We start from the raw sequence: 20,351 nt of genomic DNA, 5'->3' as shown, positions 1-20,351 counted from the left end.
TGCTGACCCATACAGCTTTCCTTACACAACTACTGAGCGCCAAAAGATCCTGCCCCTACTGCAGAGCTGAAAGGCCATCTGGAGAAGCAGTGAGAAAACCCAGCGATGAGTCCCTTCAGAGTGAAGATCCCGTGAATGAAGAACTTGAAACTGTCGCTGTTCTTAATAGCATCCCTGGCAAGGTCCATTATGTCTTCTGCGGCACGCTGTTTGGTGCTGCCTTACCTGTGAAGGAAGGTGGTTTTGTGTATAGCAGGGAGGAGAGCAGTAATGGTGAGGGCAACACAGTCCTAGGAGTTTTAAACAACTGTAAAAGGAAATGCTGTTGCAAGGGGAGTGGAATGGAACTTGTGGCCCCTTTGCAGCTATAAAGAGGTCCAAATTTAACCATCATACTGTAAAAAAGAGATCTTTATTTATGATGCATAAGAAACTTTCTATGGTTAGGTTTCGGTATAGAATTATAAAATCCCCGGAACTTCGAGCAAGAGGCAAAACCTGCAAGTTGAGAAAAATCAAGCCGAGGTGGGCGGAGAAGGTTACGAGGGACCACCAAGAGACGCTTCAGCCGGATTTTGAAAGTGGGTTGTCTAATTGGCTTTCCTACTGGAAATCTAAAAGTAACCGTCTTTGGAACCGGTACAGCTTATCAGATATGAACAATAATACACCCAAATTTTTAGGTGAGGAGAACAAAATACGTGCGCCCGGGATCTGCCCTACTCAGGATGCATTGCCGTGTGCTGAGCCGTGTTCTGGGGAACCAGAATCCGGAGGGCGGGATGGCAGTGCGGATGCTGTCCTGCCAGAACTGTATGCCAGAGCTTCTCTGGAGGCAGAGACCTTGCACCACGTGGAGACCAACGGGGCTCTGGCCGAGGATCATTGCTCCGACGTTTTCATCTCCATGACAGAAAAAGAAGTCGCTGTTTCAGGTCAAGATGCCGCAGAATCTAATGCGGTTATGGGTGTAAATGGAATGGTACTGTTGCAATCCTCTTTGCAGGATTCTGATGTCAATGATAATTTTGCAAATGGACCTTTATCCATGGAGCTGGCACAAAATGAGGACACCTCTTGCCAAATGGAAGTAGAGGGCTCCTTAAACCCGGACGTTTTTAGTGCAAAGTTACTAGATCACCCTTATTGTAAAAGTCCTCTCGAGGAACCTTCACCAGAAAGCACAGGACTAAAATCGGGAACTCAGAAGGGAGGCAAAAGGAACAGTCAGAAAGCTTCCCGCGTGGCTGATGAGCAATTGGCAACGTGGCTCTGTGGTATACCTTTTACATATCTTAGGGCTTCCAGGAGTTCCTGAAAATTGCTGGGTGTATCGTGAAGTTTACGTGTTGCGTTAATTCCTTTATTGAAACGGTTTCTTGCTGTGATTTGAAAAGAGTGCTGAGCGTAATGCCTGGTGAAACAAGGCTGCAGGGAGGGGAGCTGCGTGAAGGAAGGACGAACCCATGCTTATCTGACAAGCTGCTTTGAGGGATAGTTGAATGGTGCCTCTGCTTCTTTTGTTTTAGAGAATACAATGTAATTTAAATGGAATCTCTGTGGAAAATGTTGATAGACAATTCAAATGTCTCTTATCCTGTGGTTTTGGAAGATGATACGGGGTTAAAACTTCCAATTTTTTAAATGGTTACTGCTCTTAACTTAGTTTTTGACAATCCTTAGTGTTCTAATACTTCCTTATCCTCTCGTCTCTTGTTGCTGTCTTAGACTGAAACTGAATCACTTAATGAATCTTGGGTTTTAACAGCCAAATGCTGTTCATTGTCAGTTAGTTTGCTCTACGATTGTTCATAAAGTCGGCTTAGTGAATCTTATTAGACAATATTTTTTGAAAAGGCAAGACTGGTCTTAGCAAAAGTTCACCAAAAAGGCTTTGGGATTTTTTTTTTACTCAGTGCTGACCATGCAGTATTTGATAGTCTCTCTGAAGAGGAGCATGGTAAAAATAGTAATGGGTGTCTTATTTATGTATAGCAGCATACTATACGCATAGTAAGGGGCAGTAAGCTGTCATGTTGTGCCACCTAGTCAATGTGTCACCCAGTGGTAAAGGGATTGTTTGAAGTTTGACGTGCTCTGATTTTTCTGCCCACCTTTTTGTCCTTCAGTTTTGCAATGGATTCTCCACAGCAAAATGCGAGGAAGGAGACATTGAACGTCAAAAGATGATTTGGCTTGCAAGCTAGTGTGGGCTGTGTTTCTCTCTGTCTGGCTTTTTGTGATCCAGCAAGGACCAAGCACTGCGTGAGAAACCGAGAGAAACTGGTACCGCAGTGAGCAGACCACTTCTGCAATGAAGTTTTAAAGTTTGTCCAGCAGAAAAAGGGACGTCATCCTTCTGTAGCAGTCACTAAGATTGTATCAGGGTGGCAAAGGTTAAAGTTTTGTGGCCTGATGGGCAGTCATGTTCATGGGAGGTCTGAGTAACATAAAAAAGTAAAATTAGAAAGACAGCAAATGCACTAAGCGTTCCCACTGTTGACAGTTTTAAGGGAATTTACCCAGCTTCTGCATGAAAGCAGGTGAGACCAGTTTCCATCTTCTTCAGAGCTGAGGGTTCCTCTCTGAGGGTTGAAGCCAAGTCTCACTACACACACCCCCATTCTGACAGGATAGCACTTCCGAGTTTTCTCAGCTGAAATCTGTAAAAAAAAATGTTAAATTTGGTATAACTGTGTACAGAAGTCCGTGTCTGTTTAGGAGTGTCGTTCATGATTAACTGCACCCTGAAAGACACTGCTAACCTGGCAAGGGTTGCTAGGGTAGGTGCCTGAAGGGGGGACAAGTGTTATGGATGCTGTTGGTTTTGAATTTCTCAGCAGCAGCTGAACTCCCTTGTTAATGGGCTGCAATATTTAGGCAGTTATGTGCTATTAGGTGTCAAACAGAGCTCTGTGGTAAATCCTGTTCGTGGTGGGTGTCTGATCTTGCACCAGGTCTGAACTTTGTGTTTCCCTTCTTGAGTTACGCAGTTACACCAGCCTAAGCGAGCTCAGAGTCTAGCTAGAGGTCTCTTGGAGCTCTGCTACTGTTAGTTGTAACTGCGAGAACAATCCTTCCTCTGTGCGCCCGTACAAAGCTTTAAAAAACTGTATATCCTAAAAGAGAATAAGGTACCCTTACATCCCCATACATCTAGCCAGAGCGAGAAATATCCTCCCTGTCACAGCCTACCGAGGTGTGAGGGATAAAGGTTTAGGCAGGTGTGTGGCAGAGTCGTGAGGAAGGGTGTCTTCCCGTGAACAATTCTTCCTTGTCTGATCTCGCTCTTCAATCCTCCCTCCCTCCTGTCACACATCCAGGTGAACTCCTCGCTGTATCTTCACTGCTCTTCTCGTCTCTTTGTGTTTTGTTCTTGGTCTGTCTCTTTTGTTACCCTGTTCTTACTGCTGTTCTTGTGGCACTTTATTCTGTCAGATGTTTCTCTCGTCTTGCTTCTTCCCATCCTGATCTCTGACAGTTTCCAGGGAATGCTGTTCGAGCCGTAGTAAGCAGAGTGCTAAACATGCTCTGCTGCCTGCCGTCACACCCAGGCCTGAGCGGAGTCCTGAGCTTGGGTCAGTGCGACTGCCCTGGACTCTGAGCTCACACCCAGCTTTCTGTACACAGAATGCTGTGTGCTGCAGCATTCAGAAACTCATTCTCAGAAAGCTGGACAGCTTGGTCTTTTCTCTCTTATTCACTAGCAAGCATTGAAATCCTGTTTTCAGTTAGTTCTCTTCCATGCTCAAAGTGGTTGTTGGATGTTTGGGTGGGATTTATGTCTCCACTGTTGTAGTCTTGTGTCTGAGGGGGGAAAAAAATCTATTTCCTCATTTTTTTTTTTTTAATTCCTCCAGCATTCATTTTGTCATTGCTTCCTAGTTAATATCTTTAGTTTCTGGTGTTCCGGTTGCCCAGGCAGTGGCAGGCTGTCACGGCTGTCCCTGGCACCTTAAATGCCATCCCTAGGGTACTGGGCTAAATGAGTTCATCTTGCTGAGAGTCTGTCTGGTGTCTCTTGTTCGCTGTGGTGGCAGCAGAGGAGCTGAAGAGGCTGCAAACGCTGCCAACCAGGGCTGCTTGCGTTTGAGGAGAGGAAAGCTGCGTGCCGTAAGGACAAGATACCGGCTCCTCGGTGAAAACTGTGGTAGAAACTGGCTTTTCATGTTGCAGTAAAGTTATTTAAGATGCTAATTGAAGTAAGCAGCGGGATGGATTCTCCTCGTAGCACTCATATGATTAGTTTGATGTAGATATATGTGTGTATGGCAAGAATGGGGCCTGATCTTTCCCTGTAAAGCTGAGTGATCAGACTCCTGTGTTTAAATAAAAGCAGGGGAAGGAGGACAGAAATTTCCATGTTGCCAATTTGAGCTTAGTTTTCCTAAATACACACTTGCCATGTGTTGGTTGGGTGCAGAATGATTGCTGCTTGTACTTGGAAGAAATTACTTTATTGGACTAGTGAACTTGGAGGGGTTTTTTTACATATTTGCACTTTCATTTTTCTGGTATATTTAAAGGATTCCTAGATGAAGTTATGAAGAAATATGGCAGTTTAGTCCCACTCTGTGAAAAAGATGTCATGGGAAGATTAAAGGAAGTCTTTAATGAAGATTTCTCCCATAGGTGTGTAACAGTATCAAATTCTGGACTTTGTAAAAGACAAATTGCTTGCGTGGCTACTGCACGCTCCACATCTGAACCTGACGGCAGTCCATTTTATATGACCTTGACTTATTTTTTGTCTTTTTTCTACCTGTTTTAGAAAACCTTTTATCACCAGGGAAATCATGAACTATCGGGAGAAACATCCAAAAACCTCCACTTGCAACTTCCGGGTCTTCTATAATAAGCACATGCTAGATATGGACGATTTAGCCACACTGGAAGGCCAGAACTGGCTGAATGACCAGGTGAGAGATGCTCGGTGCTGATGTGCTTCCTTACCCCTTTTCACCCCATTTGTGTTAGGATATCAGTCATTCACCTGCTATAGGTGGGCTGCCCTTACTTTACAGTCGGGGCGTGAAAAGAGTGGTGAGCAGCTTTCACAGTGGCAGGTGCGATAACAATAGTGGTTGCAATTCTGGAAATCGGGAGGTGTCACAACTGAACCGTTTCCTTTTGAAGGAACCATCTTGCACTATGAGAAAACAGTGGCTCCCCCATCGCTTTTAGCATCTCCCCCATCCCCGAGCTCGAGCAGGTTACAAGAAGAGCAGAGTGAAGCAGCAGACTGTGGCCCACAGCCAAAAAACCAAGGAGGCTGCAGTGCCCAGGGCATGCACCAGTAGGCTTAAATTGAATTAAACTGCGTTTCAGATTGAGGCAGACTCCAACCAGCCCGTTAGTGTCTCTCTCCGGGCCGACCACTATTAGTTCCAGAGTGCTTGTCCTTCAGACAGCCAAATGTGACTGTAATTGCTCACCTCCTCTTTGTTCGAAGTGTGAAGGGTCCTGCGTGGTACGGGAACTTGTGACTTTGAGTTTTACAAAATTACTCTGTATGTATTCAAATATTTACTAACTCTTACAGGTAATTAACATGTATGGTGAACTCATAATGGATGCAGTCCCTGAAAAGGTGAGGGTTTTCGTTATTTTGCAAACGTACCTAATGAGCGATTGAGAGGGAAGGGTGAAAGTGAATATTTCAGCTGCGGAATTGAGATTTAGCTCAGTGAAATTCTGAATGGTTCCATTATGATCGGTTGCTCTCTGCTGCTCAGATTTTCTTCCTTTCCTGTGCTAAAAATGTTTTCGGTGCCGTTGCTCTTGTTTCAGGAATTTACTGGGTTAGCTCTGCAGGTGGACTCTGTGGTCGCCTGATGTTGCTGATGTACCTGTAGAAGACAGGTGCCCTGTTTTCTCCCATCCCACTCTCCCCCCACACAGAGGTTTTTCTCTCCAGCTTTTCTGCTTCTAAATTGCTTTATCCATGCCCCTGCTCACCAGCCTGGTGCTTCAGCTGAAATTTCTGGCGAAGATGGATTTCTGCTGAGATGACAAACCATGAATGGCAGCATCTGAACCGTGCACATGTGCTGCTTGCACTCGCCCGCCCGCCCACCTTGCAGCTGCGGGGGCCGTAAGAGCGCAGACTGCCTCGGATGCCTGCCTGGTGAACGTGAATCGAGGCAGAGCTGCTCGGTTCCTCGGCTGTATTGACTCTGCAGGACTCTCTGGTTTGTGCATCCTCAACAGAATGCTTACTGCTTTCCAACTGCAGTGTCTGACTGTTGGTGGCAGCTGAAAAAATAGAAAGGGGGGGGAAAAAAAATCAAGAAAGCACACCCCCCCCTTCTGTGACTACATTTGCAGCAGTGGCAATTATAAAAAGCCATCTGTTTACTAGTAGAGCTGAACAATTTTCAGGTGAGACCACAAAGGAAGAACCAAACAAAGCCATTTTTAGATGAGCTCTGCAGAATATAACTCTTAAAATCTTCAAGCTCAGAAGAGCGAGCGTTGTTGCTTTGATTGGTGGTGATGGCGATTCCTCATTAGTATTCTCTCTACTTCCCGAGTGTGTGCTAGGGTTGTGGTATTGGAGATTGTATCTGCTTTTTCTTCATAGTGCATAATTGAAATCCTCATGGGAGATTTTGTGCTGGTACCTAGGAATGTGGTTTTGAAGTCTGTTGGCATAGCTAATGGGTGTTAGACTGTGTTTTCAGATGCTGAATTTTCTAACTTTTTTTTTCCCAAGTAATAACTCAAGCCTTCTACCACTTCTACACTAGTAGAATTATTAAAAACAGATGTTGCAGATTTCCATTTGTATTAATCTGTTCCTATAATTGCAAGAAGCTAAGCACGGGGAATAATAGAAAAAATTATTTAGCTCCAGGTTAACACTGTTTTTTAACATAAGCCTACATTTTTCTGCCATAAGTATAGGTTTTTAGTTACAAAATGGATGTGGTATAACTTAAAAATGCTTTTAAAGAGCAGAACATAGGTTTTGTCTGGATATGGTCTTAGTAGTTGCATACAAATGACCGTGTTGTTGGATTAAATCTCATAACTGTTTTGATCATTTTTATTTTTTTATCTCAGCTTCCAGCAACTAAACACAGGGGTTACTCCCTTCCCACTGCCCCCACCTTGCCAGTGCAGCGTTCTCTTCCTTAATCCCTGTAAAGAACAACAAAAACTGTAACTCCTTACCCTGGTTTTGTTTGTTTTTTTTCTCCCAAGTCTGTCCCCAACACAAAATTAAACATGATATGCCTGGAGATACAGAAGTGTAAATATAAATGCTGCAGTGGCTCGCGTTGTGTATTAGAGGGAAATAAGGCTTGCTTTATTTGCTTGCTGAAGAGCGGCAGCGGTTTAGGCTTGGCAAAGCCTCTGTTTGTCCCTACTGGGGTTCTGTTTCTAAACCTGCATTAAATATTGCCTCATTACAAGTTGCTTTGTATAAATTATCCTGGGGGAAGGGGAATGACTGTGCATGAAGATTTCTGTCCTCATTCCTCCTCTCTTTTTTTTTTTTTTTTAGGTTCATTTCTTTAACAGCTTTTTTCATAGACAGCTCGTAACCAAAGGATATAATGGGGTAAAACGATGGACTAAAAAGGTATCCTTTAACTCCGCGTCGTCAGTGCCCTGGTTCTTTTGGGCTGGGTTGAATCACTGTCTTGAAACTGGGTTACAGTGTGTTGCCTGCAAAGGAGCTGTACAAAGTGGGGAGAGGATAATAAAAGTAGTGGGGTGGCACTATTCAAGTTAGTATGGTTATGTCGTGAAAATGTCTTTTGAATGGCTTCATCGCTGGCAGTACGTTATCTCTTTGTGTCTGTCCATGCAAGCTGTTAATTTAGCTGCAACAAATGGCTCTTTCCAGTGTCAGGTACAGTGATCTACAGGAGAGCAGACTTAGGGTTGGAACTTGGTGATCTTTAAGGTCCCTTCCAACCCAAACCATTCTATGGTTCTTCTTTAATCTCAAACTGGGATTGCTTGATAGAATCAAATCGTTACTCCTGAGTAATACATACAGGTGCTAGAGAGCAGAAACTGGAGACCAATGGTTAATAAGCCAAACTGTTGTTTGCATGGCAGTACAGAATTCACCTTGCTTTCCAGAGCCCACTCCAGACCGTGGGTTGCGATTCTTTCTGAGGCAGCGCGTACAAAGAGCAGTGCTCTCTCTCTCTGTGAACATTTGTCCTTTCTAATATGGGAGATGAGGCAAGACTAATCAAAGACCACGTTTGAATGTATGATCTTTCTGCAGAAGCACTTAAATAGCACACATCTGTGAAATGCTAGAGATGAACTCATTATCCAAATATAAAATCTATTCATATAATTTATTAAAATCTCTTTAAAGAGAGCCTGAATATTGGTGCTTAATGTTCCTAGTTTTTTTTTTTAATGTTCTTTTTCTCCAGCAACCCAAGTTTTGCAAAAACCCCAAAAGTGAAGGTGGATTCTGAAAGCAGGACCTGTATTCATGTTGCTGCTGAGGAGGGACCAGATGAGAGCAGGACAGTTGTTTAGGCATTTACACTTGTGTTCCTGAAGAATCTCTAAAGCAGGGATGAGAACTAAGCAGTTTCTAAGGGAAGGATTCAGCAGCCTGCTTCATCCTACAGTATGCAATTAAGGGGAACTTGTTTCTGCTTTTTAAACACACCAGAGTATTGTACCAGGTTCTATAAACGTGCTCTCCTGGGGTACAGGAGACTGGAGCCTAGAAGGACGTGCTCTTCTGTGTCCAGCTGCAGTGGTTTCAAAGCTCCCTTCTGGCCACTGCTCAGATCGGCACTCCTGCTCTCATCCCCTCTTGTCAGCTAGCCGACTGCGCTGTCTGGGTGTGGCGAACCTAGGTTGCCACGTTCCTTCTGCACATCGGGTCTTCGCTAAAGACCCTTTTGGCTCTTGGCTGCCTCTTTCCGCTCTTCTGCTACGGGTTTGCACGCCTGCAGCCATCCCGCAACTGGGGTCACGAGAGGACCCTTGAGTTTAGCATGGCTCTGCTCTGGCTGGACATCATAGAAGGTGGTGTTCATTTACCTTCTTCCGGTTTTCTGTTGTGAGCTGAGCTTGCTGCTGTCTGACATCTCTTTGCTTCTGTCCCAGAGTGATGGATCGTTGTGCCGCGCGTGTGCTGTAGTCCGGTCAGGGAGCAGTTTCTGCAGGTGGGAGCGGGGATCGTCGGTGCTTCTGACAGTCACAGTGCTGTTGGGAGCAAGGCTCAGACCTTTTTGTGCCTTCAGTTTCCCACTGCTACTCAAAAAATACACTTTTCTTTCCTACAAACGACCTGTCTTTACCAGTAGTGCAGCAATTATGTACTGTTCAAATTGCATAGTGCTTTTAAAAAAAAAAAAAAGGCAGCATAGAAATCTTCCCACAGGATGAGTTCATTTAGTTCAGCGTTCTAGTTTTTTGCTTATTTTCTGGGCTGTACCACCAAAAACCCAGCAATCAGACAACCATTTCAAGAATAGCTGGGAGAAGGAAAATCATGGAAAGGCCCTGGCTTGACTGGCTTCCAAAAGCATAAGGGCTCATCTACCACACAGACACCGGGGGTGTTGGATCTGATCTGCTTGTTCTGTACTTCAAGGCCTTCTCCCTTGTTTGCTGGCATGTGACCATAGTACATCTGCTACAGAGTTAAGTTCAAGAGAGGATAAATCTGTTCTGTCTTCACTCCCTCCCTTCCTCTGCTCACCAGAGCATCGTGCGCTCCTTCTCTGCCTTCCACTGCGGAGTCGTGGAGCCTGTGTTAGGGCAGAGGGGGTCACACTGTGCCAGCTTGCTGGATTTGTGGGGTGCTTGTGATCACAGCTGCTTCATCCGTCACCTATCCGCGATGCAGCTTTGACAAAAGTCGGTGTCATAGGGCAGGAGTGTCAGTACTGAAGGTACATAGCTAACCCAGACTGAGGCCCGACGGTATAACCATCACTACTTCAAAGTGGGATCACTTTGATGCAGGTGTTAGAGTGTAACGTGAGCAGGCTTTTGTCACAAACACAGAGGTGTCTCACTCTGGTACTGTACAATGCTCCTTAGCCACTTCCTGGGCTGTAACTGTGCTTTTGTGCCTGCTAATAAGTTGTGTATGAGGTAAACATGAGGAATGTGGTGGAAGAGGGGAGGGTGAAGACTACTACAGCTGGGGGGTGGAGAGGAGGCTTAGATATGATTAATCTCTTGCTTTGCAGTGTTGTGCCTGTGGAATTGTCTCTAATGCGTATTGTTCTTCTTGCCAGGTGGACTTGTTCAGAAAGACTCTCTTGTTAATTCCTATTCACCTGGAAGTCCACTGGTCCCTCATTACTGTGAACATCCCCAGTCGAATTATTTCATTTTATGATTCCCAAGGCATTCATTTTAAGTTTTGTGTAGAGGTAAGAGCGATAGCTGTGTCTGCAAAGTAGGAACTGTCTTCTTAAACAAACCACCCCCTGCCTTTTTCTCTTCAGCCTTAAACTCTAAATGCACTGTGTCTGTGGTTGTCCTGCCGTGTGTGAAATGAGAATCAGCTTGTCCTGCTGAGGACTCCGAGGCACGGACCTTGAGGGTCACACCAGAGCTGGGAGCTGAGGTCAGATTGCCCATTGCCTAATGGGCCTAAGTGTGTGTGAGCACACCTCTGTCCTCTCCTCCCACAGAGAGCAGGGGCGCAGAGCCGAAGGCCATAGGGAAGCAGACTGGCCAGAGGGAGAGCAAAGGCAGTTCTTCAAACTGCTGAGGGACCCGTGGGTAGGAAATGATAAATTGTGGTCCTTTAGGGGGTGTTGTCTGAGTGAGAAAACAGGACTGAAGGGGCTGAGGTTCTGCGCGGTGGGGTTTAGGTGTTACTGTGCTATTAACAGCGTGTTGCCTTTTTCCTCTGCATCGATCCGGGGTGTGTACCTCTAAACAGCAACCTTTCTGAGCACTGGAGTTAAATTATCCCTCCTCCTGGTGAAAAGCAGCCAGAATTTTTTTGATGGGACTTGCAAATTGTAATGACCCTCTTACAAAAGCTTAATTTTGTCAACTTTAATTGTTTGCTTGATGCAGCAGCCCTCTCCTTTTAACTGTGTGTAGCTGTCGGCTTTCGCAAGAGTAGTAGTTATTGTGCCCAGGAGAGTGCCCAGCTAGGGCTTCTGAATGAAGATACTACTTTCCTGCTGGCATTTGCTGAGGATGAATCTAATGTTTGTTCTGGGAGCAAGAGACCTCGTGCTATCCAACTTCCGAACTTGGAGCGTAAAGCAGGGGTCTCTCAGCAGCCCTTCAGTCTCTCCTCACTCTTGCAATGTGGCCTCTCCCATCCTGCTCCAGGCAAGGCATTTGCACTTAAATGTCTCGCAAACACCAGACACTGTTATTCATGCCCTTTGTAGGGGAAGGGAGGCCAATACCCAAAACTCCACTGCGATCTACCCACTAAGGTGAATGTTAGTGAGCTGGAGTGTGTTTAAATTGTGCTATCAACCACCAGCCTGTTTACAGAGTAGGAGGAGGATTTGCTTAACCCAAGACCATAGGCTCATTTATCTTGCTTCCTTCTCTTCGCTTGTGTCAGACTATTTTTTCCTGTATGTCACTAAAACTCTCCCTGGAGCTTTGTTGATTAGCTGCAGAACTGAAAGCGGTTTGTATTGCGATTCAGGCAGGAAAATGCTATCCTACTGAATGTAAGACTCGTCGTGTCGGCCAAGTAAGCCAGGACAGAACACGTGCCAGAGTGCGCTGTGTGTCTGCATGTCTGAGAGCACTCTGACTGCCTGAGTGCCACAGCCAGTCTGCTATAAGTGTACCAGCCTACATGGGGCTGAGGGCTGTTAAAGCTCCACTTGATGGACCAGAACGAGGTAGAAGGCGTAGTACCCACTAGAGCTTGTCTCTTTACCTCTAGATCTGAACTCAGCTCCTAATGCTCACCTGAAATTTGTCCTCATTGTCAAAAAGATACCAGCAAAGACGTGAGTGAATGTCTCCTGTTTTTTAGCTTGTGGATAATATTGTTCCTTTTTTTCCTTGCCTTTTTAAAGAACATTCGAAAGTATCTGCTGACTGAAGCAAAAGAGAAGAATCGCCCCGAGTTTCTTCAGGGCTGGCAGACTGCTGTGACAAAGGTAAACGGCGGCACTTGGTGCCCTGGAGTCTGACTTTCTGGGAGATTTTTAGGAAGCTGCTTCTAAACCCATGTATTTGTGCAAGTAGTAAATTGTTTTATGCCGACTGCGTGGAGGGAGGTAGGAGTGACACGGGCTACACATGGGAGTTAGAGCTCTGTCCCTCATTCAGCTCTCACCAGGTCTGTAATACTTCGGTGGGTGACTTGAGCCTGGTCTCCGGGCAGTTCAGTGTCCGTGCAGCAAAGCCTGCAGCTGGTGCCCCTCTTGGCACAAGGTCGAGGGCTGACCGAGCTGGAGACTCAGCTTCCTCACTTCTCCTGAAAGAACTGGACTGCCCTGAATGGGTGGGATTTGGTGAGGGAGAGCACAGGCTAACGCTGCTGCTGCTTGTATTTTGTATTTGCGATAGACAGAGGGCTTTGGTCTCCGGGCCTGTGTGGGGCACATTATGTTTGATCACAAGTAAACAAAGTCTGGCAACAATAAAAGGGAATAACTTGTGTGTAGTGTAAATGAGGGAATATGTGAATTGTGTAGCCATCCCATAATGGCTCCAAAGATATAAAACAGGTCTTTGCACAGTAGACACACTCCCAACAGCTCCCTCCTTGCACAGAATTATTTTTAGATGGTGATACAGTGATGAAATTATTCCTCTCTGCACTCGTGCACGTGCTGTGCAATCGGAGTTTGTCCTCATGCACTCTGCGAGGTAGAAGATCTGGGAGTTGAGGAAGAAGAATGACTTTTCCTTTTCCAGTTCCAGACACACAGCAGCACTGGCGAGTGGGACTCGTTAGCTTCACGTGTGAAAACTGAGCACGTTTGAAGAAATAACAGAGGTTGAAAGTTATCATTTGAGGCTGCCTTGCTCAGTCCTGTCACCCGACGATGTACGGCTCTTCATGTGCTTTGAGACCCTTTGCTGTGACTGGGGCAGGGAAGCCCCTGCCCGTAGCGTGGATGCTGAGAGCAATCTTCCCCTCGGCCTGTGTGGCTTTGCTGATGTAGTTTGGTCCTGTGTAAAGCAGATAATGCCGTACAAACATTGATTTAAACTATTGGGAAGCTGTTCTGTGTAGAAAGAAGGATTTGTAATTTGTTTTTTGTCCTATACTATATATTTTTCTAAATGTTAGGTGTTATTCTAATGAGGTGTTGGGTGTCACCTTGCAAAAGTTGGGATCGGAATAAGTGATTACAACTCTGGTTTGTAGTGCTGCAGAACAGCTCGCTCTGAGAACGAGACGCTTGATTGTTTCGGACTTTAAGCAGGACTTAGAGAATAAAAGGATAAGTAAAGCACTCTAACACGTTTCTTCTTGTTTCTTTTCATTTTAGTGCATTCCACAACAGAAAAATGACAGTGACTGTGGGGTTTTTGTGCTCCAGGTAAGAGTACTGCTTTTTAAAAATCAGTGGCCTGTATTGTTCATGTAGTAAATGTCATTTTTTTCAATCAAGCCTTTTCCTTTTCCTCAGTACTGCAAGTGCCTCGCCTTAGACCAGCCTTTTCAGTTCTCCCAGGAAGATATGCCCCGAGTGAGAAAAAGGATTTACAAGGAGCTGTGTGAACGCCAGCTAATAGACTAATAAAATGCAGCCAACCTAATTTCTGTGGCATTTCTGACAAGTTGCAGCTGGTGTTTGTGTACTTGAATTTCTGAAAACTTCCGTGAATTTTGAGCGATTCTCAGCTGAGTGGTGTGGCCACTGTTGTTACCTCAATTTTTTGACAAGCTCTTTAACTGGCAGAACATAACAGAGCCGCCCTAAATATTCCTTATGTCAGTTTGGTTCTCTTATGTTCTTTCCTGTATTTAATATTTATTATCTCAGCATGCATATAGGCAAAGCATGCAACTAAAACCATAAAACTGTAGAGTTGGTGCACCTTTGAGATGTAGCTAGAAATGACAAATACAGGTGATTTTTGTCTGGAAACATAAAGATGCATGATATGTTTTCTGATGCAATAATGCTTTGAATGTATAAAAGAAACCCCAATGCCATAAAAAGAACAGCTAGAAACTATTTGATATTTCCATTGTCCCTGTTGTGGCTGTATAATACTGAATGACCACTTTTTAGGGTGGCTGAACTCATCTACAGATTTAATTTGTGGAGACCCCTGTTTTTACATAGTTCCAGTTGCTAATAAAGGTGGTTCTGTTAACATTTATCCAGCTGTCATTATCAGCCTGTCCCTATAGACAAAAAGCAGCCTTTGCACAAATAAAGCTTCAGCAGTATAATAACAAGTACGAAGTTGTTCAGGCAGTCAGATTGATGGCATGTTCCTGTATGCTGCAGAAGTCTCCATGATATGTGTATTAAGAACTATAAAGCTGGCCCTGAAGAATCAGAGCTTAGATACCAAGATAAACTCCTTGGCTGTAACTGTTTTAAGTCTCAGAATGCTTTGAGCCATTTTTCAGTCCCACAATACGCAGTGAAATGTACCGTTTTGGCACCTCTGCCTTTCAGCTCTGTCTTCAGATGAATTCCCTTCAAGCTTGTTGTGTTTAACTTCCCATTGGCTTTTGCCTTTGTTCAAATATAAATTAATTAATTTCTGCTGCATCTGCTGTTTGATTGTCTCGAACATCTCTGGTTGTGTTTGCGACGGCCGCAATGAGACCGTGTCATTCCGCTCCGGGGGGCGGGAGGCGGAGGGTCCAGCACGAGACGTGTCCGTGCTGTTGCGGTGGACGGGGGTAAGGGAGACCAGTCCATCTTGAGACCTGTGGGGCTTTTGCCTTGATCTGTAAACTGTGCTGTGCTCTGTGCTGAAGAGAGTTGTGTTTGAAGAGGCTGTTGAACGGGACTGCTACACCGGCAAATGTCCCTGCTGTGTTTTTCTGCCAGATACAGGAGTGAGCCCAGAGGAAAACTATGTTTAACGCTGAACAGCATCTGTTGCGCAGCTTCACTTTGTGTCTGCCCGTAGCCCTGACTTCTGGTGGAGGAAAAGCACTTCAGGTTCCCTGTCTTCCAAATTAATTCAGGCTTGAGCTAAGCCAGGTGCAAATCCCCTCTAGATTATGGGAGAGAGCAGGGAGGGAGTGCCAGGCACAGAAGTGTGTGCACGCTGTGTTGTGCTAAAGGAGGTCCTGCAGAATCCTTGTGTGTCCCCGTGTTGGCAGCTGGCAAGGCCTGACTGAGTTTAGCAAGATAAGGAAGGCGTTAAGCACTTGGTTAGATAATTTAAACACGGAACCTGCTGAATCAGAAAGAACCTTGAGACCCAGACTGGCTAAACACACATTTGCCCGTCACGTGGGGCAGAGCTCCCCACAGCACGTGGTTTCCTGGTGTTTCCCTGAAGCGTAGCTGATAAGAAACAGCAGCACCTTCTCGGGGTGAGCGACTGCGAGCTGTGCAGGGTGTCTTCTGTGAAAATTCAAACTTGGGATGCAGTTCCGCAGGTGCTAGGGCGGAACGTGTAAGCCGGTGCTGCCGTTCTCGCCTCACGCGGTGGGACCAGCCGAACTGACCCGGGTTAAAACTAACCCAGCCAAAAGCTGCTCTTAACCCAGAGGACAAACGAGTTCTCACCTCGGTGTAACCTGTCCCTGAACGTGTGTACAGCACGAGCGGGGAGGGAGAAGTGGGGGGCCAGGAGGCGTGGAAGCGGTGCCGGCTTTGGGTGCGTGCAGGTGAAGCTGTACTCAAGCGGGACTCACGCGGAACGGGCGTGAAACACGGAAAGGGAACTGCGTGAGCAACCGGCCTTTGTTTCCGGAACTTTAGCTAGTTGGTAAGGAAGTTGAAAGCTGCGTGCTGGGACGGTGTACCAGCCTGGGAGGATCAGTGCTTCCCAGGAAGACCCTTATTTCTTGTGGATACTGCTTCATTGATGGGTATTTTTCATTGCGTGGGAACGTTTTGGGGTGCTGGACCACAGGGTAGTCCTTTCCCAAAACGTGATGCCTGCTACTGGTTGGTGGGAATGCATCTTCCTCTGCGCGAGAGGTTGGGAGGAGTCTGATCGTGGTCCTTTTCCCGGCGGGATCAGTCGAAGGACGGTATTTCTGCAAACTTTGTGTTGAACAGGAACGTGGGTGCTGCGAAGCAAGTGCACGTGTGTGCCAGATCGTTTGAGGGGAGGGGGGCTTGCATTTGCATCTGCTGCCTTGTGAATTGGGGAACAGGGTGGGGAAAGAGGCGTGTTGGAAAGTACTTCTTATGTGCTTTCTTGTCATCTAGAGGTTTGCTGACAAGGGTTCCCGTTGGTTATGGGGCAGTACAGAGGAGCTGCACTTGAATCTCCAGCTGTGAACACACGAGTGAGAGGCCTCTGGGAAAAAAAAAAAAAAAGAGGGGAAATTGAAAACAGAGCTAATGTAAGCAAAGTATGTTGGTGCAGGGTTGAAATTAATCACAGGCAGTCAGAATCTCAGACTCTGTAATGGTGTATCCTGTGAAACTGGACTAATTAACTCCTCCTTGAGAATGTCTTTGATGCCTTAGAGGAGATGGACTCCATAATCTGCAGTCATTTTGCCAGTTCTTAAAACATTCAGAACTATGTAGAGTGTTTTTATTATGAGAGACACATTTATGTGGATGTAGTTATGGCTGTTAGCAATTCCATTAATGTGATCTTCAGAATTTCATAAATCACTGTGAACTGGTTTGGCTGATGCTTAAATTTCACGACTTGTTCCGAAGGGATTGTCTCGCTGGGCTGATTTATACAAATAGTCCCAGAACCGGTGAAGCCTTCATCTTGTGTGCGAGAAATTTAAGCTACCTGAGTGGTAATAAACCTTAAACACAACTGGAAATAATTTATTGGTTTCCATTTTGTTTGCTTTAATCTATAGTTTAAAATGATTGTGATATAAAGCTGATATAAATAAAAAAAAGGCAAAATATTGCCTTGATTCTGCAGGGTAAGTAGAGAAGTGCCTATTGCTGAGCTGATGGATACCTGCAGAGTGGAGGCTGGACCTTGGCACTGTCTAACGTGCTGTTGCTCCATCCTTACCTGGCCCTTTTGAGTGTGAAGGTGACAGGTTGAACGTTTCACCCGCACTGATTACCGAGCCAGACAGGCTTGCGAAGAGTCGCCGGCTTGGGTTGAATCTCTAGCATAACGCTTAACTTCACTTTCTTGGAGTTTTGAGTGGCATTGTCTGCTGTAGCATCTATTCAGGCCAACGTGAAATTTTCAACCTTTGGGAAGTGATGTGGACTTAACTCCACTGAACAGCAGCTGTGTTCTTGGGTGTGTGTCCTTGGTGGCGTCGAATGAAGCCCACGTTCCTGCGAAGTAAGAAGTAATTGAGTTTTACCGTAAACCCTGTTTTCTGTCAGTGGTTTGGTTTCACTGTAATTTTAAAAGGAACCGATGTGATGGTTGAGGGAATGTTTGTAGCAGCTTGTTTTGGGATCTGTGTTATTAGGAGAAGCCTCTCCAGTTGATTAGTTCAATAACTCTGAACTGTACGCTAACGATGCTCTCCGTTCCGTAGCACCGCAGTGATATAACTCACTGCGGTTTGGGCTCTGACAACATACAAGATTGGAGATGTCACATATTGCATAAATAAGGGTGGAAATCTTGTGTTAGACACTTATCTACTAAGGTGGCATTTAGAAAACACAGATCTGTCAACAGAGCAGGTAGGACTTAAATTGCTTTCTAGATCAAGCTAAATTAATGCCCTTGTATTGCTTGCTGATTTAGCTGTGTCTCTATAGAGTTAAATCCTGTCTTTGCTCAATTTTACAGAGCCATGCAGCTTGTGAATTCGCGATAATGGGGGGAACGAAGGCTTAGCAAACGTCCCTTTAAGCTATTAATCACGAGACTGGCAACATCATTGTCTTTATTACATTCATAATTTCAAAATCCTATCGTGGAGGAGGAAACATGGATGCTTGTTAAATATATTCTTTCACTGGAAAGTGCTAAGAAATCGGATCGTTAAAGTACAGAATCATAAGAGACACTAGAGCCTTGCCAGGAACAATAATTACTATTTATGTGTAATAGGTAAAGAGATGAGTCTGGTTTGCTTGTGCCTGAACTTAATGGATTTTACGAGTAACCAACTAGAAGGATTTGGGGATTGAATTTCGTTTTCAGAGCATGTCATATTACAAACTGTAGAGCTAAAAACTGTTGCAAACTGAGTGAAATATCTTGAGAAATCAACTGGTTTGTTGTCTCCCAACACAAGTAAGCAGCATGTGTGTGAAGCAGCTCCTGCTCGACGTTCTGACGAGTTCTTAATTTTTGCATTTGCTTGCAGCTTTGCTGGTAACTCGTCTCCCCCGACGCGGCCCTTTCTTGGGGTCGCAGCCCTTACCCCGTGCTTAGGTTACCTGGGGCTCTTCGCAGGCAACTTTGGGAAGTGGCAGAGAGGAGAAGGGACGGAAACTCCGTTGGGGTATCTGTTTGCACTGCCTTGTGCTAAATGTGTCGTGGGAGGAAGGGCAGGGGAGAAACTGAGCTTTAAATAAGATGTATGTAACTGGATAATGTGGGTCAGGTCATGTTTATGGTACATGAGCTTGATATAGACAAGGAGCCATCTTGTTTATGGAAACCTACGGGATGAGTGGGAGAGAAATGTGGGGAAGAGATGCCTCTGCAGGGACGACGGCTCTGCCGCACGCACGGCGATGCCATGTCTCGCGTCAGGCCCGTGTGTTTTAGATCGGCTTAATGCAGGCGGCAGCTGCAGCCAAGGAGGAAACTCCCTCGGCAGCATCCAGCTGAGCATCACGCTTGGTTAGGACACTCGGGGCTTGACAGTTCATCCTCAGCATCTCTGCCAGCTCCAGCCTATTGGAAAGCAGACCAGCGTGCTGCTGCTGCCCTGCAAACACCCGCTCCCCGAAGGCTCGTGCAGATTGAGTCGATTCCAGCTCACCTTTCCGTTCCTGCCCTCCTTGGGGTTTCAGGGATGGGGGGTTTTTTGTTGTTTTAAAGAAACCTGAGGTACAGAGAGGTTTTAAAGCTGTACCTTCAGTAAGTACATCCCCTCCTTACTCGGGGAACTTGCCTTTGGAGATCTGCTTTAATTTTGCACGCTGAAATGCTTCTGTTTGTCACGCAATTAGTACGAGAAGGCGATCTTTAAATGCTACTGGTAACGGGCAGAGAAGAGACTTTGGGCTTAGCTTTTGGCAGAGTTTGGGGGTTTGTCCTCTGGTGGATCACACTTCAGATGAATGTTTTTTTCCTTTAGAACGTACACGTAGCTAAAAGATGCTGAAAAACCTTGAGCTAATGAAATGCAATGCCTTAATTTTATGACCATTTAGGATTCTTGTAGACACGTGACTGTCCCCAGACAGTCTGGGGGACTGCTGGGGTTTGCCTGGTCTTTGGAAGGGAGTGGGATGTTCTTTGAGGCGATGTTTAGAAAGCAGGGAGCACACAGATTCAGTTCCCCAAATCGCTCGTCGGTCATTTTATCAGGACATACATTAGAAACTGAGTGTTTAGGTCCGGGTGAACTTCTTGGCAGGGCTGTAGCTCGTGGCTTTTGGTGCGGCTGCGGGGGTACCCTGGGTGCAGATGGTTCTTCAGTTCTTCCGTCAGATGGGTCTACCCGGGGTAGTTTGGCCAGCAGATGTCATGCAAGGACCACCAGAACAGCCCACCAGAACAGCGAGCGCTGCTGCGTTCCAGCTCCCTCCTCACCCCCTGACCAAGCCACGATGGCTTCTGGTTGCGCGTCGCCTGCCACGTTGGTGGTTTTCTTCTCACTCCTTTCTCAGCAGAGTCTGCACCGCACTTGCAAAAAGAATGTGGATGTTACACCACACGCTCCGCCCCCCAGCCATCAAATCCACTGAAAATCCCTCTGTATCAGACGTGTAAGTGTTTGGCTCCGGCACGATTACTCCAGAGTCCCATCCATTTTACAAATTGGCCGAAACATTTTTTGGTAGAAAGTCTTGCATTCCAGAAGTCTTGAGTCTGATCAAACTGCTGCCCTAGCATAGATCGTGACTGTTATTTTTATAACTCTGTATTACCGTGGCAAACGCTGGAGGTGGGTGGGTGGGGGGGAAACCACATCAGTAGCAACTTCTGTCTGATTTGTGGTCATATGCTTATAACTTGACATGGTTTTGCAAATAACTAAACAAAACCAGGAATTCGGTTGCAGGGGGGAGGGGGAGGAGGGGAAGAAACCAAAACTCGAAAAAAACCGCCACATCAAATATCTTGTGCGGAGAGTCTGACTTGCTCGCCGTTTGGATCTTTTCATGGAAAATGGTTCAGAG

General features: G+C 45.7%; 1 protein-coding gene across 1 annotated transcript; it reads left to right on the top strand.

The window, feature by feature from the left end:
• Window positions 1-319: 319 nt before the first annotated feature.
• Window positions 320-14,676, top strand: SENP5 (SUMO1/sentrin specific peptidase 5). Its single transcript, XM_010153176.1, has 9 exons — window positions 320-1,277; window positions 4,527-4,632; window positions 4,772-4,919; window positions 5,543-5,590; window positions 7,511-7,588; window positions 10,239-10,376; window positions 12,012-12,095; window positions 13,440-13,490; window positions 13,581-14,676. Exons 1-9 carry the CDS (start codon window positions 320-322, stop codon window positions 13,689-13,691), a joined length of 1,722 nt encoding a protein of 573 aa, XP_010151478.1. The 3' UTR covers window positions 13,692-14,676.
• The last annotated feature ends 5,675 nt before the right edge of the window (window positions 14,677-20,351 follow it).

This window comes from Eurypyga helias, unplaced genomic scaffold, assembly GCF_000690775.1.
Source record: "Eurypyga helias isolate BGI_N326 unplaced genomic scaffold, ASM69077v1 scaffold22836, whole genome shotgun sequence".
NCBI lineage: Eukaryota > Metazoa > Chordata > Aves > Eurypygiformes > Eurypygidae > Eurypyga > Eurypyga helias.
Note: the sequence above shows the minus strand (reverse complement) of the source record. Positions and strands in the feature narration are given on the sequence as shown.